The sequence below is a fragment of the Myxine glutinosa genome, chromosome 7, assembly GCF_964187855.1.
Source record: "Myxine glutinosa chromosome 7, kmMyxGlut1.1, whole genome shotgun sequence".
Classification (NCBI taxonomy): domain Eukaryota; kingdom Metazoa; phylum Chordata; class Myxini; order Myxiniformes; family Myxinidae; genus Myxine; species Myxine glutinosa.
Genome location: NC_136267.1, coordinates 11,800,873 through 11,817,117, shown reverse-complemented (window position 1 = coordinate 11,817,117; position 16,245 = coordinate 11,800,873). Strand labels below are relative to the sequence as shown.

The 16,245-nt window shown below is 44.3% G+C and overlaps 1 protein-coding gene across 1 annotated transcript in view; it reads left to right on the top strand.

The window, feature by feature from the left end:
* The window catches only part of LOC137430982 (integrin alpha-6), a 446,593-nt gene that overhangs the window by 293,206 nt on the left and 137,142 nt on the right, over positions 1–16,245 (top strand). Inside the window, exons 8-9 of the mRNA XM_078781278.1 lie at positions 11,975–12,063; positions 13,430–13,563. Of these exons, the coding sequence (XP_078637404.1) occupies positions 11,975–12,063; positions 13,430–13,563 (223 nt within the window). The remainder of the gene's footprint in view (positions 1–11,974; positions 12,064–13,429; positions 13,564–16,245) is intronic.

Genomic DNA, 16,245 nt, shown 5'->3' with positions numbered 1-16,245 from the left:
AATGTAACATTAACCAAGAATCATGCTCTTTCACGAGCCTCGATCTTGTATACAAAAAAAAAGAAGAAAAAAAAAAAAAGAAATTGGATGATATTTCTCATTTAGAACAAGCGTTAATTACCGATTTTAAAATATTATTAAACCTATACGATGAAAAACATGGTAAATATAAGGTTGAAGCACTAAATATAAATTTTTTTCCTAAATATGCAATATTTATTATTTCAGTTATTACATGAACATAATCATAAATGTAATCTTGAAGATTTTACTGGTTTAAAAATAATTGAGCGGAAACAATCATGATAAGATTTGTCATAACTTATTTAACACATTGGGGTGGACATTTACACCAACATTTGAATTTTTATTCATTTTACGTTGTGGAAAAAAAATGTGATTTTTAGTTTAAAGAACTTTCTCTCATTTAAAATGAACAATATCAAGACAAATAAAAAGCAGGTCACAACATATTGTAATGTTTGTGATCATGATTATAAAAACAATTATAAACAACACCTTCAATCCAACAAACACAAAGCCAAACTTTCACAGATGATGGCTCCACTTGAACAAGAAAAACCAAAAACATGGTATTGTAATGTTTGTAAACGTGATTATAAAAGTGAACGTAAAAGACATCTTAAATCATGCAAACACACACTCAAACTTTTACATATGGTAGCTCCACCCGAACGAGAAACAAAATATTGTCGCGTTTGTGATAAGACTGTCTTGAAGAGGAGCTTTCCTACTCGTCTTAAATAAATAAAAAACACATAAAGTTGTTGGGGTACACGATTAAGGACTGTGATGGAGCATTTAAGGTACATATTAAAATAAGGATTTTTAATTTACCACCCTCAGAACCAAAATCAATAGCTGAGGCGGTTGAAACAGTCAAACCCGCCGTTGAAAGCTATGTAAAGAATACTGTCGTGCAACTGCGATTAACATCAAAGTTGCGGATGCCGATTACGAGGCTGTAAACTCCCGAGGCTAAAACTCAATAGCGGATTCCAAATCAAAGTGCGCAGGATGGAGGGGAACGCCGAAAGCCCCGCAGCCTTAGCTATTAAAATCAAACACCCAGGAAAACTGCGTTCAGATATATATACAGAAAATAATATAAGGATTTATTAAATAAAAACAAGCCAGTGAAAAAGCACGCGCCGGTAATAAAATAATACAGCTAAATCGGGATCCCACACACAACAGATATCAAACACAATACGAGGGAATCTGAATGAAGGAAAATAAACACGTCCTTTGCGTCAAAATGTATGCGGATGCGGCTTATCTGTCTCATCGTCCTCTTCTTGGCCTGGACGAATCCTCTGTCCGCCTCGCATGCCCCGCAAGGCCCGAGCCAACGCCCTCGCCGCTGCACCCGAGGTCCCGCTCCAAGCTCCGAAGCCCCGAGCACCGAGCACCAAGCACCACTAGGTCCCACAGCAGGCAAGCGCGAATCCACCCAGCAAAAAGGAGCGAGCTCCAACCACCTCGACGGCGATCTTCCACACGACAGCCAACTCAACCCGGGCCAGGACCCTGCTCACAAGCCAACTCGGGATCGCACCGGGATTCTCTCAAGCTGTGAACTCCTTCGAACCAACTCTTCTGCGGAACTCTTCTCAACTTGGTTCAGCGCACCTCCGAACTGCTCTCGATCTCCTGACTCAAGTCAGGGCTCTGCTCTGATCTCAACTCACACCGGGACTCGCCTGGCAGCCAACTCAACTCAACTGTACTGCCGAAAATGGTGTCCAACCCTCAATAATATCCCTGGCCGATGACGTCACATTGGCGCACCCCTCTGCCTATCAGAGCCTCCCCCGGCTCGCCGGCTCGCCCAGGGGCACACCCACTGCGTCACTGCCGCTCTCTCTACTCCTGCCTCTTCTTCATAGCACGTGCTATCCGAGATTGGTAGGCCTTGTGGAGGTGTAAATGGTGGCGGCCGATTGTGGCTGTGTTCCAGCCCGATTTCCCGTCTATTCTCTTCCAAAGTCATGTCAGGGGGAGGAATTATTTAATGTTGCGCTAGGGACCTAACTAAGTGTTTATATGGTTTGCAGTGCCATAATGGACAAAGGTTTGACTACTAGGTGAGACTCACAGGGGCTTTATCTTTTAATCCCGATCTAACTATCACACGAATCTCCTGGTAGATCCACAATCATACATCTTACCCCGACAAACGCCTAAACATGAAGAACTTATTACAGGTAGATTCCCTATCACGACAGTCGAATACCTACCTATACAGATCTACCTAGCTCTAGATTTTGCTCCACACCCAGACATAGCACAGCCCTCCCACCCCCCTGGAACCGTAGCTCCTGCAAGGTTCACCGCAGGCGCTACCATTCCATTCTTAACACTTACTGTCACACACTTAATTAACCTATGAAATAAATTAGGAAGGGCTGTGGGAAGTGAGTCGGACTACCTACCTACACTTCCTTAAAATTATAAACCCCTTAACAGCCATGCAATCAAATATGTATATTGATCGGTCTTCCATCGCTCCTGTGGTGGAGGAAACAAACAACACGCAACACTAACTTAACCACAAAACTTAACCTTAACCAGAAAATTCCAAAAACTCTACAAAACATTTTTAAATACCCCGGTCTACAGACCGTGTCCCCCGGTGGATGCCACAAGACACAACCTTACCTGCGGGGCCATCCCAAATGCACCCCATAAATTTCCACGGGCCCTGTCCAGATGTTGCAGGTGAGTGACATGGCTCGGTGGATTTCACCCACATTCATACAACACAAACCCCATAACCACTCATTCTCACTCCATAACTCATCAAGGCATTTAAAAAATCAACAAAGCTCTTCTAAATACACCCCCCTGCAGGACCATGGCATTGATGTCATATACATGTGTGTGCATTCCTCAACTCGGCAGCGGGGAGGTACCGCACAAAAAGATGGTGGGGGCACTTCAGGCTGTGGTGCCCGCAGTCCCAAAAACAAGTCAACTGACTTACAAGTTCATTCCCCCCCCCCCCCCCCTTGACCTCTTGGCCCATGGCAGCCCAACAGCCCCTTTCCGCCGTTACCTCACTGGTGAGGGTCTCCACACACACCAGGCTACCTTGCCTCCTGCTTCCGCGCAGCAACACGGGTCACCGGGGGACTTCCTCACCCCGCGGCGCCCAACCAGACCCTCCACCGACGAGCTCCAATTTCCAGTCACCACTGGCTGCCAGGGGTAATTGCCGCAGAGTGGGGCCGCAAGCATCGCTACTCAGAGCTTGATCTGTACCTGCAGACACACACACCTTCCCCACCCACAGGACCCCAAAACACACTTCCTCCCCTGCTGCCATTCAATTCTCCACACAACTCAGCACAATTCAGCACAATTCAATAGATGGTGCAAAAGGTGTTACAAGGCTTGCCATGGCCTGCTACATGTGAAATCCCCCAGTTCACATTGAGTCACATTACACAATTCCATTTCCACAATACAATAATCGCCCCTCATTATTTCCACTAATCATCACTCCCTCTCCAGTTTCCACTCTCACGACCACATCAAAACACATAACCACAACACAAAAACATACGCCACCCACAAGACACTGTGTGGTCCCCATTCCATCCCCTCACCGGCCGTGTCATCACTCTCACCCACCTCCCAACTCCAAATTACATGTCCCCAATTTCCAAAGCAAGTCCTGAAGCCTGGGACAGTACTCCTCAAAACACTCACCTCAAGTGCAGGTAACTACCGGTTGGTCAGGTCCAAAGCGCAATCCACCCTTCACAATCCCAAAATTTCACATCGGGCCGACCAAATACTTTCAAATTTCTTTTTTGTCCTCACTATACTGGCAGGTATGTGGATCCGCATCCAACGGTGATCATCACTACACAACTACCAGTGGCCACGACAGCTCTGCACCTCTACCGTGCAAGGGTCATCGGGACAAGGTGAGCAGTCAAAACGCCAACATGGCCCATGAGTGTCCATAAGGGTGCGACCCACCATCCATCCTTCGGCCCCCTTGCGAGGAACACAGCTGCACCAGCCCCAGCTGGCCAATGTGGTGAGCACTTGCTGCCAAAACACACACTACCGCACACACAACCTCGGCCCTGGGGGGCACGGTCGCAGTGCGTGGCATCCCTACAGCCACGTCCCCTGCACCTCCCCATCATCGCCCAGTCCGACTACAGAACTGCAGCCCCCCCCAGTGCTCACCCACACTTGACCACACCAAGGTCCAGTCAACAGCCATGCTCCACCAGGAGACCCACCCAGAAGACATGGTCCACACACCTCGGACACGCACAGCACCACGTTGACCCCCAGACCACACAACTACATCCCCATAACCCCGCGTCCCAAATATCAGCACAGTTGCCCCCGCAACCAGTTGAAAGCTGTGTCCTGCTGCCCTATTAATTTGATCACAGCCTCCAACACTTTGGTCTAACACACCTGGATCAATAATGGCGTCACTGTACAGTGTCCACCATTTCTCTTCACAAAATTCACCCCTTAATTTACATCTAACTCACAGATTACCCATGCCAAACATTTGTCACATTTTACTAACCTCACCAAAGAAAGATGCTTTGCCATACACATGCCAGCCGAACATGGCCAATATGCTCGGCTCGTTACACATCTCCCGATTCACATCCCCATGGCTCTCTTCCCAAATCGAGAGGCCATAAATCATAACGGAGCATCTGTGGAAGGTTACTCTCACACCATCACGTTCCACAGATGCCCCGATGGTTGTCCGGCAGGCTATCTCCATCCCTGTCCATGCGGTTCGACCCGTGTCCATAGACCAACCACCATGCCAGGTCACCACATGCTGGTTGTCCCAGAATCTCAGGGAGAGGGTGTCAGGCCGCATGCCCAGGTGGTCACTACATCAGGCCCAAGCTGGCCGTCCATAGTGCCACCACCAAAGCGCGACCCACAACACCTCCCCCTAGTGGTCCTCAATATATGCCATCCCAGGCTTGAGAGTCCACCTTGGACCCCTCCCCGGAGGTCTTAACCCCCACCAGGGTCCGGTGACCCTGTCGGCCCGAGCCACTCACCCGGCCGGTCCCCCGACGGACAAGGGACACCACACTCCGCCAGACCCCCCGTGAGGCCCAGGTCGTACCATGCCCCCCATGGCTGGACCCCACGTCCAAAATCCCGCCAGCTCAGCCCCCCAGCTGGCTGGCATCCCCAAATTTACAAAGGGGCAACTTTTCCCCGAGGCCATCACCATTGACCTCTCCTGGTCCAAATCCCGCAGCCTGGGGACCAACTCCAACCAAGGCTGCTCCAAATCAAATTCCCATTTTAATTTAATTTTAAATTTCCTTTTAGAAATTTTGATTTGCCATCCCAAACCGCAGCTGCAGGTAACAACTCCGATCACAAGTTGTTCTGCCCCTCCCTGCAGCTGGTCCAAATTCCCTACGGGGACCAAATCGTCAGAGGCTCGATCTCCCGATACTCCAATGTCCGAATCCAGCCCGGAGTCAACACACTCCCCCAACTGGTTGTCCAATTTCGGAGCCTCCTGTTCCCAATTGTTGTGCACAGTGAGGGTCCCCACGGTCACCACAACCACCTCCTCGGACCGACTCACCTCATCCCCCAGACTCCTTTGGGCCTGAACAAGCTCTACCTCCATGGGACTATCCCAGGTCCCCAGCCGCTGAATCAAATCATCCTCATCATCATCATCATTACAAATCATTTCTGGCCCCGCCAGGTCTTCATCATTACCCCCAAAAAATACCCGGTCCGGCTCCATTGCACGGACCCCCAAAAACTCTACCCCCTCTTGCTCTGCACCACCGCCCTGGTGCTGCACCAATTCCAATTCATCCTCCTTTTGAGGTGTTGTGACATCCACACGGTCCCGATAAACAACCAGGCCAGAATGTGGGAAACATTCCCCATTACAACTCTCACATTCCAAATTTCTTTCCCCATTCACCTGTGGGCACTCCGCGCTCACCTGTGGACACTCCACGTTTACCTGCAGGCATTCCCCATCTACCTGTACACATTCCCCATCCAACTGTAGACATTCCCCATCCACTTGTACACATTCCCCATCTACCTGTACACATTCCCCATCCAACTGTAGACATTCCCCATCCACTTGTACACATTCCCCATCTACCTGTACACCTGCAGTCTCTCCATCTACCTGTGGACATTCCCCGCTCACCTGTACACTTGCCACAATTGCCATTCCCGGTGCAATTCCCAATTTGTCTTCCCCCCTTTCAGATTGAATTCCTGCCACCTATGGCTTCTCCTGTGCCCCGCCGGCACCATTCGTTCATCCTTCCTTCAATTTACTCGACCAGGCATCCATTTTGTTAATCAGTCCCTCAATTTTTCCTTGAATTTGCTCCTCCAATCGATCACTCATTCCCTTCATTCCTTCCCTACATTCATTCCCCTGGGACTCCATTTTGTTTTCATTTCACTTTTCATTTCTTTCATGTTATTTTTCAATCCCCCAATTTGATTTTCCAACCCATCCTTCATTCCCTGTATAGGTTTCATTAAGGCCTCGTAATCCATCAGGGCCGTCTTGATAGTAGCGGGGGACACTCCATCACTACCCTGAATTCCCCCATCTACATCCGACCCATTCCCGATCCTTCCCACATCTTCCATTCTCCTTTCCATACCGCTCACCTCCTCCTCCGTAAAGGAGGTCGCTTTCCCGCGCGGCTTTTCCAACAGGAATTGAATTAATTTAATGACGCACCTTTCGCGTCGTGCAAGCCCAATCGACTATATAATTTTCCGCCTCCGACTACAAAAAATTTTCTTTCCAAATTCTCCACACTCCTTGACACCAATTTTTTTTTTTTAGGGTTCCATCCCACTCCGCGACAACAGTTGTCGTGCAACTGCGATTAACATCAAAGTTGTGGATGCCGATTATGAGGCTGTAAACTCCCGAGGCGAAAACTCAATAGCGGATTCCAAATCAAAGCGCGCAGGATGGAGGGGAACGACGAGAGCCCCGCAGCCTTAGCTATTAAAATCAAACACCCAGGAAAACTGCGTTCAGATATATACAGAAAATAATATAAGGATTTATTAAATAAAAGCAAGCCAGTGAAAAAGCACGCGCCGGTAAAAAAATAATGCAGCTAAATCGGGATCCCACACACAACAGATATCAAACACAATACGAGGGAATCTGAATTAAGGAAAATAAACACGTCCTTTGCATCAAAATGTATGCGGATGCGGCTTATCTGTCTCGTCGTCCTGTTCTTGGCCTGGAAGAATCCTCCGTCCGCCTCGCACGCCCCGCAAGGCCCGAGCCAACGCCCTCGCCACTGCACCCGAGGGCCCGCTCCAAGCTCCGAAGCCCCGAGCACCGAGCACCAAGCACCGATCACCACTAGGTCCCACAGCAGGCTAGCGCGAATCCACCCAGAAAAAAGGAGCGAGCTCCAACCACCTCGACGGCGATCTTCCACATGACAGCCAACTCAGCCCGGGCCAGGACCCTGCTCACAAGCCAACTCGGGATCGCACCGGGATTCTCTCAAGCTGTGAACTCCTTCGAACCAACTCTTCTGCGGAACTCTTCTCAACTTGGTTCAGCGCACCTCCAAACTGCTCTCGAACTCTTGACTCAAGTCAGGGCTCTGCTGTCATCTCAACTCACACCGGGACTCGCCTGGCAGTCAACTCAACTCAACTGTACTGCCGAAAATGGCGTCCGACCCTCGATAATATCCCTGGCCGATGACGTCACATTGGCACACCCCTCTGCCTATCAGAGCCTCCCCCGGCTCGCCGGCTCGCCCAGGGGCACGCCCACTGCGTCACTGCCGCTCTCTCTACTCCTGCCTCTTCTTCATAGCATGTGCTATCCGAGATTGGTAGGGCTTGCGGAGGTGTAAATGGTGGTGGCTGATTGTGGCGGTGTTCCAGCCCGATTTCCCGTCTATTCTCTTCCAAAGTCATGTCAGGGGGAGGAATTATTTAATGTTGTGCTAGGGACCTAACTAAGTGTTTATATGGTTTACATTGCCATAATGGACAAAGGTTTGACTACTAGGTGAGACTCACAGGGGCGTTATCTTTTAATCCCTATCTAATTATCACACAAATCTCCTGGTAGATCCACAATCATACATCTTACCCCAACAAACGCCTAAACATGAAGAACTTATTACAGGTAGATTCCCTATCACGACAGTCGAATACCTACCTATACAGATCTACCTAGCTCTAGATTTTGCTCTACCCCCAGACATAACAATACGTTGGCTGAGATTAAACCCCTTAAATTTTATATGGGAGTAAAAATGGAATTGAAAAAATCGAATACTGAAATATGGGATCTTGACATACTGAAATAGGGGATCTAAATAGGTGATCTTGAAATAGGGGATCTATAAAACGTTGTATGAGAACAAAACCTTACTTTATCACATCACTCCAGGGATTCATATTAACGGACGTTTATGATAAACTTATAGAACAAGAAGAACAGGTAGATCATTCGCTTGTGGGTAGTGGATTTACTATTACTAGAATACTTTTCATTGATATACATGTTCTAAAATCAAACCCCCTATAAGGTTCTTCTTACATTAAATTGCCGAAAAATATAAAGCTTAAAAAGGCGATTATTAATTAATTATTCAAAACAAAGATCATAAATGTTTTCTATGGTCTGTTCTTGCACACTTACATCCTGCTGAACATAATGTCCAAAGGGTATCACATTATGAGAAATATGAAAATGAGTTAAATGTTACTGGTTTACCATTTCCAATGTCCAGGAAAGATATTCCTAAATTTGAGAAAATGAATAATCTATCTATTAATGTTTATGGTCCAACGGATAAAAACAACATTCAGAATTTGTATATTTCTGATAACTATAAAAATGATGAAACTCATATTAACCTTTTATATTATAATTCAGGAGAAAATTCACATTACGCTTACATCAAAAAAATTCCAAGATTAATTTCTTCACAAGCAAGTAAACATCAGGGTAAAATATACCGCTGTTTGCGATGTCACTCCCTCACCCACAGGAGCCAAGAAGCGTTAGACAAACACTTCGAATTCTGTGGTTAACACAAAGCCGTCAGAATTACTACACCTGAAGAAGGTTCAAACATAACAATCAAAGATTTCGATAAAACTATAAAACACCCATTCGTGATATATGCTGACTTTGAATGTATTCTTGAAAAGATAAATGATGCTTCTTCAAAACCAAACGATACATCCACGAATAAATATCAAAAACATACTCCTTGTGGTTTCTGGTATTATATCAAATCATCCGTTGGTGATGAATACAACAAAACAAGAACTTTATAGAGGAGAAGATGCAGCTTCTGAGTTTATAAAACGATTAGAAAAGGACTGTGTACACTTAAGAAAGATAATGAGTTTAACCAATAAACCGATGAACCCCCCTAACAAAAGAAGAAGAAACAGAATTTAACCAACCAAATTGTATCTGTCATATCTGTGGGAAGAAAATTTACGGGAAGGAAGATACTGGAGGGTCAAAGGTTGGAGACCATTGTCATCTCACCGGTAAATATAGAAGTCCGGCTCATAATGAATGTAATCTTAATTTAAAAAAAAACCCAATTTCATTCTGGTCTTTTTTCACAACAACGCTCATTATGACATGCATCTATTTATTAAGGAGCTTTCAAAAACATATGGGAGTATTTCGGCAATTCCTAGCACAGATCAGGTCTACATTTCATTCGCAAAAACAATCCGCACAAAAATAGGATTTGACTATAAAAACGACAAAGATATATATCATACGACTCACATCAGGTTTCTTGACTCATTTGAATTCATGGCAAGTCCATTGTCTACCTTGGCATCAAATATTAAAAACTTTCCATGTCTTTCAGAGTATATATCAGATAAAAAAGAAATTGAACTTTTATCACAAAAGGGGATATACCCACATGATTACATGGATTCATTTGAGAGATTTAAAGAAACACAACTTCCCCCTAAATAATGTTTCTATAACAAGTTAAATAGATGTCATATAACCGATAAAGAATATACTCAAGCACAAAACATTTGGAAAACGTTGAACATAAATAACCTTGGAGAGTATCATGATTTGTATCTTAAAACCGACGTCTTACTACTAGCCGACGTCTTTGAAACCTTTAGAACAGTTTGTCATAATAAACAATCATATGGGTTTGATCCCGTCCACTACTACACCGCTCCGGGATTGGCTTGGGGTGCTATGCTAAAAATGACAAAACAGAAGTTGGATTTAATCAGTGATGAAGATCTGCTTTTGATGATAGAAGAGGCTAAAACAGGAGGAATATCACTAGTATGTTCTAAGAGATATGCTAAGGCTAACAATAAGTATCTTCTTAATTATGATGACATGAAAGATAGTTCTTACCTGATGTATTATGATGCTAATAATTTGTATGGATGGGCTATGTCGCAAGCTCTACCTTATGGAGGGCTCAAATGGGTTGAAGAGAAAGATTACGAAAAGGTTTTACAAAACATCGTTACATCCTCACAAAAAGAATTGGACGATTCGGAAGTTGGATATTATTTTGAGGTTGATTTGAAATATCCTGAAGAACTCCATAATAAACACGACGGTCTACCATATGCCCCCACCAAAGAATGCCCGAAAGAAGAATGGCTAAGTGATTGTCAACGAACATTTAATATATAAGGTAAACCAACAGAAAAATTACTTACTACATTATATGATAAAGGACCATTATATGGTGCCATAGTAACCCTGGTGTTGGGCTAGCGGCTAGGGTGCCGGCTTAGGATCCTAGGATCCTAGGATCCTGGGTTTGAAATCCCGGTCGATCGCTGAATTAACGCCAGGGGGGTTGACTCAGCCTGTCATCCTTCCGAGGTTGGCTAATTGAGTACCAGTTCACTGGTAAATCCCTGTTTGTCTTGTCGATAAAAGGCGGCAAAAAGGGTTGGCGGCAGGAAGGGCATCCGGCCGTAAAACATTGCTTCAAAAAGGGGACCAAAAAACAACAACAACCACGGTTCCCGAAAAAGGCCAACCCCCGCTTTGCGGGGAAAAATGGCCTCTAAAGGTGGTTATTTATTATTTATTTATTATATGATAAAGAAAATTATGTTTTACACCAAAGGAAACTTATCTGTCTCTCTATCAAAGACCGAACTCTCTTATCTGTCTCCCTCTTCCAAATCCTGGTGGTGTCTGGTCAAATCTGTTTCTGGTGTTTGTTCCGAAAACGAAATGTCGTGGTAAATTTGGCATGTACAGTCCTCTGTTGATTATACGGTGTCCGGCTTTGTTCTTGGCATCAGATTTATATTGGCCATTTGGGGTCGCATGTTAAATTATGAGTGAGGTCCAATCAAGCCCGTATGAGGCTCCCGAAAAAATCGGGTTACGTAATTTTAGAAACGGTGTCACATGCGTGTTTCCCATTTGGCCCGTTGCTGCATTTTTTAAGCCAATTGTATCGTGGAATGACCTGGAATGACCACATACAGGTTTCATGAACGATTACCAGAGAGAGATAAAGGGAGAGTGGAAAGTTGGTAACTGAATACACCTCTGACATTCTCGAGGCTTGAGCCTGGATCTGCTGTGATCTATATACCCCACAGATAATAATAACATAACCTTTTTTAGAGTGGGTGTTCCAGTTGCCTAAAGCAGACCCGGGTGTCCGTGAGACTTGTAATTGATGTTCAACCAAAACCATGAAGACCCTTGGAGATGAATTGTATAAAATTTTCAACAGCAAGGATGAGGGAGTTGAGTGGACAGAGGAGGTGAAAATCGATATATTTTGTGTTGCAAGTTGTGATCGCAGTGCGGTCATTCATGTTTGTTAATGATGGTTTGTATAAACTGATAACATGCTCTGTCATGAATGTTACATTTTTGTGCCATGTGTATATTCATCCACAGATATTGCTGTTGGAGCTCCTTATGATGGGGAAGGAAAGGTTTTCATCTTCCTTGGGAAAAGATCAGGACTGGATATTACACCTGCACAAGTAAGGTTCCTTTGAATGAAGAATGCTCCCATTTTGTGCTCAACATAGTTGGTGTTAAGTCATTAAAATGCGTTATTACAAACATATAAAACAAGAATAAAAATGATGATACAATGTTATTGGGACCATAACTGTTGTGGTTTCAGGCCCATCCCAGGACATGTGCATTTCTCGTTTAACAAGAGGATTCTCACAAATGACGCAAACTGATGACATGTTCATGAGGATTAAATGCACATTCTATTTGTAAAAGTGATGTTTCCAATGATCCATTAAGTTCTCCTCCTCTTCGCTTTATAAGGGGCGACGTCTGATGGCAGCAAATATGAATCATTAAGCATTGGCATTAATGAAGTCGTGCAAATTAAACATTTCTCTTCTCAATGTCATCGTCATTGGAGACGGTGGGAGGGATTTCGAAGCTCCACACGGTCTCCACGTTTTTCGAAGTTAAGTCTGTTCACAATTGTATTTTGTCGAAACTGTATTTATCTTTCGGTGTGTGAAGTTATTGTGTGCAACTTTGGTTGTTTCTCGGTGTTTATCTTTCATAAATTGATCATCTGTTTGCCGTGTCGTGTCTTGAGGCCTTGTACAGTGTGCACTGTACAACCTTGAGGCTTTGTTTTTCTCTCAGCGGTCCGTCGTTTGTGATCCAATAACTTTCGTTCTCTGTATTCCCAGTCTTTTCACCCATAGCCTACTTCCTTGTGTAAATCTCAACTCAAAAAAAAACAAACAAAAAAAAAAAAACAACATTTCCTTCTCTGTTCTCATTCGTTTATTCATTCGTATTCGTTCGTTCGTTCTTCGACCACGTGTTTCTCCCCCATTTCCCCAGATAGTTTTCACTCATTAACCTTCAATGTTTACACTTTATTCACCCCAGATCCACCTTGTTTGAAATTCCAACTTCTTTCCTGGAAGTCCTGGCAGTGTCCATATGTTTTATACCTCTCCCACCGCCCCCTTCCCATGCCCCCCCCCCCCCCAAAGCCCTCGCCCTCTCTCAGATCTCTCGATGTCTCCATGTCTCTCGGTCCCTGCTCTCAAATGTTGTGTTTGTGTCCTTCCCCCTCTCTCCCCATCTTGTCTACCGCTCCCGATGTTATATGTTTTATGTGTCGGTTTGTCTTTCTGTGTGATTAATGTTCGCTCTTTCACGAGCCTCGATCTTGTATACAAAAAAAAAAAAAAAAAAAAAAAAATCGTTACTCCTCTCAACATTCACCATGGTGGAAAAATGGTAAAACTCTACAATGTAATAAAGTCATTTTGTTCTTTTTAGCATCGTGAACTTTTCATTCAACATCCACTGTTGTCATGTAACCATTGCATATCATGTCGACCAACCCTCACCATGCAGATCATAAGTGGTTCTGAGTTACAACATCGCATCCAGCAGTTTGGATACTCGATCACCGGAGGAGTCGACGTGGATAATAACCTGTACCCGGACGTGCTCGTTGGCTCTCTCAGCGACAAGGTGGCACTGCTCCGGTGAGCTCCATGGACCACAGAGGCTCCTTAAAGCAACACTAACTGCAAGGGTGCACTTAATGCTTTTGTGTAATGTTGGGTACGGTGGTGGTCCAGAGTTGAAGCCACTGGATGGGCATCGTACAGGTTCTGAATTCGATACCACGTGAAGTTCGCAGCTTCTGGAAACCAAATTCACCCAGGAGAGTTGCCACGTTGCTATGGGATTGTCTTGCATTTGACAGGCCTGAAAATGGCAGATTTTGAACTGTTCCGAGGAATGTTTTCAATTGAATAACGAAATCCCATAGTTATGTAAACAGCAACAGTCTGATCCGAACACAATACATTCCTAACAGCTACCATGTCCCATGCTGGGGTTTCCCTAAAGATGGCCGGCTTAAAGCTTTTCTTAACAGGCCCATATCGGGTGCTTGCCACAGACTGGTGTCCTGGCACTATAGATCTCACACACCTCATCACACAAAGTTAAAAGACCTTAAGCCTCCTTGGACTCCAAATGACCTGGATTGCTCGTTCGATGAAATTGCGGCAGAGGGAAGTTAACCTGAAGAGAATGATCGAGCAAAAGAGCAGAAAGAGGATGAGCAAGAGCAGCAGAGCAGGTTTTCTTGACACGTGCACTGACGCCATCTGGACCTGTCGCAGAATCGGGATCAAAAGTTTGCCAGCAACCCCTCTACCTTCTCAAGCGCGAAGGACAGTATCCAAGAGCAGTTCGATATGAGAGGGTAGGTGCAGGGAGTGAAGGCTTGGGGACACAAGATGTGGAAGCAAACATTTAATTCAGGCATTTGGTCTTCTCTTGAGCAGAGAGCAGTCTTGACATGAGTGGGCAGCTTGACATGAGAGGGTAACTTGACATGAGTGGGCAGCTTGACATGAAAGGGCAGCTTGACATGAGAGGGCAGCTTGACATGAGAGGGCAGCTTGACATGAGTGGGCAGCTTGACATGAAAGGGCAGCTTGACATGAGAGGGCAGCTTGACATGAGAGGGCAGCTTGACATGAGAGGGCAGCTTGACATGAGAGGGCAACTTGACATGAGAGGGCAGCTTGACATGAGAGGGCAGCTTGACATGAGTGGGCAGCTTGACATGAAAGGGCAGCTTGACATGAGAGGGCAGCTTGACATGAGAGGGCAGCTTGACATGAGTGGGCAGCTTGACATGAAAGGGCAGCTTGACATGAGAGGGCAGCTTGACATGAGAGGGCAGCTTGACATGAGAGGGCAGCTTGACATGAGTGGGCAGCTTGACATGAAAGGGCAGCTTGACATGAGAGGGCAGCTTGACAGGAGAGGGCAGCTTGACATGAGAGGGCAGCTTGACATGAGAGGGTAACTTGACATGAGAGGGCAGCTTGACATGAGAGGGCAACTTGACATGAGAGGGCAGCTTGACATGAGAGGGCAACATGACTTGAAATGTTGTTGGATAAAGACCTTGTACACAGGATAATATATGGATAAAGACCTTGTACACAGGATAATATATGGATAAAGGCCTTGTATACAGGATAATATGTGGATAAGGACCTTGTACACAGGATAATATGTGGATAAAGACCTTGTATACAGGATAATATGTGGATAAAGACCTTGTATACAGGATAATATATGGATAAAGACCTTGTACACAGGATAATATATGGATAAAGACCTTGTACACAGGATAATATATGGATAAAAGCCTTGTATACAGGATAATATATGGATAAAGACCTTGTACACAGGATAATATATGGATAAAGACCTTGAACACAGGATAATATGTGGATAAAGACCTTGTACACAGGATAATATATGGATAAAGACCTTGTACACAGGATAATATATGGATAAAGACCTTGAACACAGGATAATATATGGATAAAGACCTTGTACACAGGATAATATATGGATAAAGACCTTGTATACAGGATAATATATGGATAAAGACCTTGTACACAGGATAATATATGGATAAAGACCTTGTACACAGGATAATATGTGGATAAAGACCTTGTACACAGGATAATATATGGATAAAGACCTTGTACACAGGATAATATATGGATAAAAGCCTTGTACACAGGATAATATGTGGATAAAGACCTTGTACACAGGATGATAATATGTGGATAAAAGCCTTGTATACAGGATAATATGTGGATAAAAGCCTTGTATACAGGATAATATGTGGATAAAGACCTTGTATACAGGATAATATGTGGATAAATACCTTGTATACAGGATAATATATGGATAAAAGCCTTGTATACAGGATATGTGGATAAAGACCTTGTACACAGGATAATATGTGGATAAAAGCCTTGTATACAGGATAATATATGGATAAAAGCCTTGTATACAGGATAATATATGGATAAAAGCCTTGTATACAGGATAATATATGGATAAAGACCTTGTATACAGGATAATATGTGGATAAAGACCTTGTATACAGGATAATATATGGATAAAAGCCTTGTATACAGGATAATATATGGATAAAAGCCTTGTATACAGGATAATATATGGATAAAAGCCTTGTATACAGGATAATATATGGATAAAAGCCTTGTATACAGGATAATATGTGGATAAAAGCCTTGTATACAGGATAATATGTGGATAAAAGCCTTGTATACAGGATAATATATGGATAAAAGCCTTGTATACAGGATAATATATGGATAAAA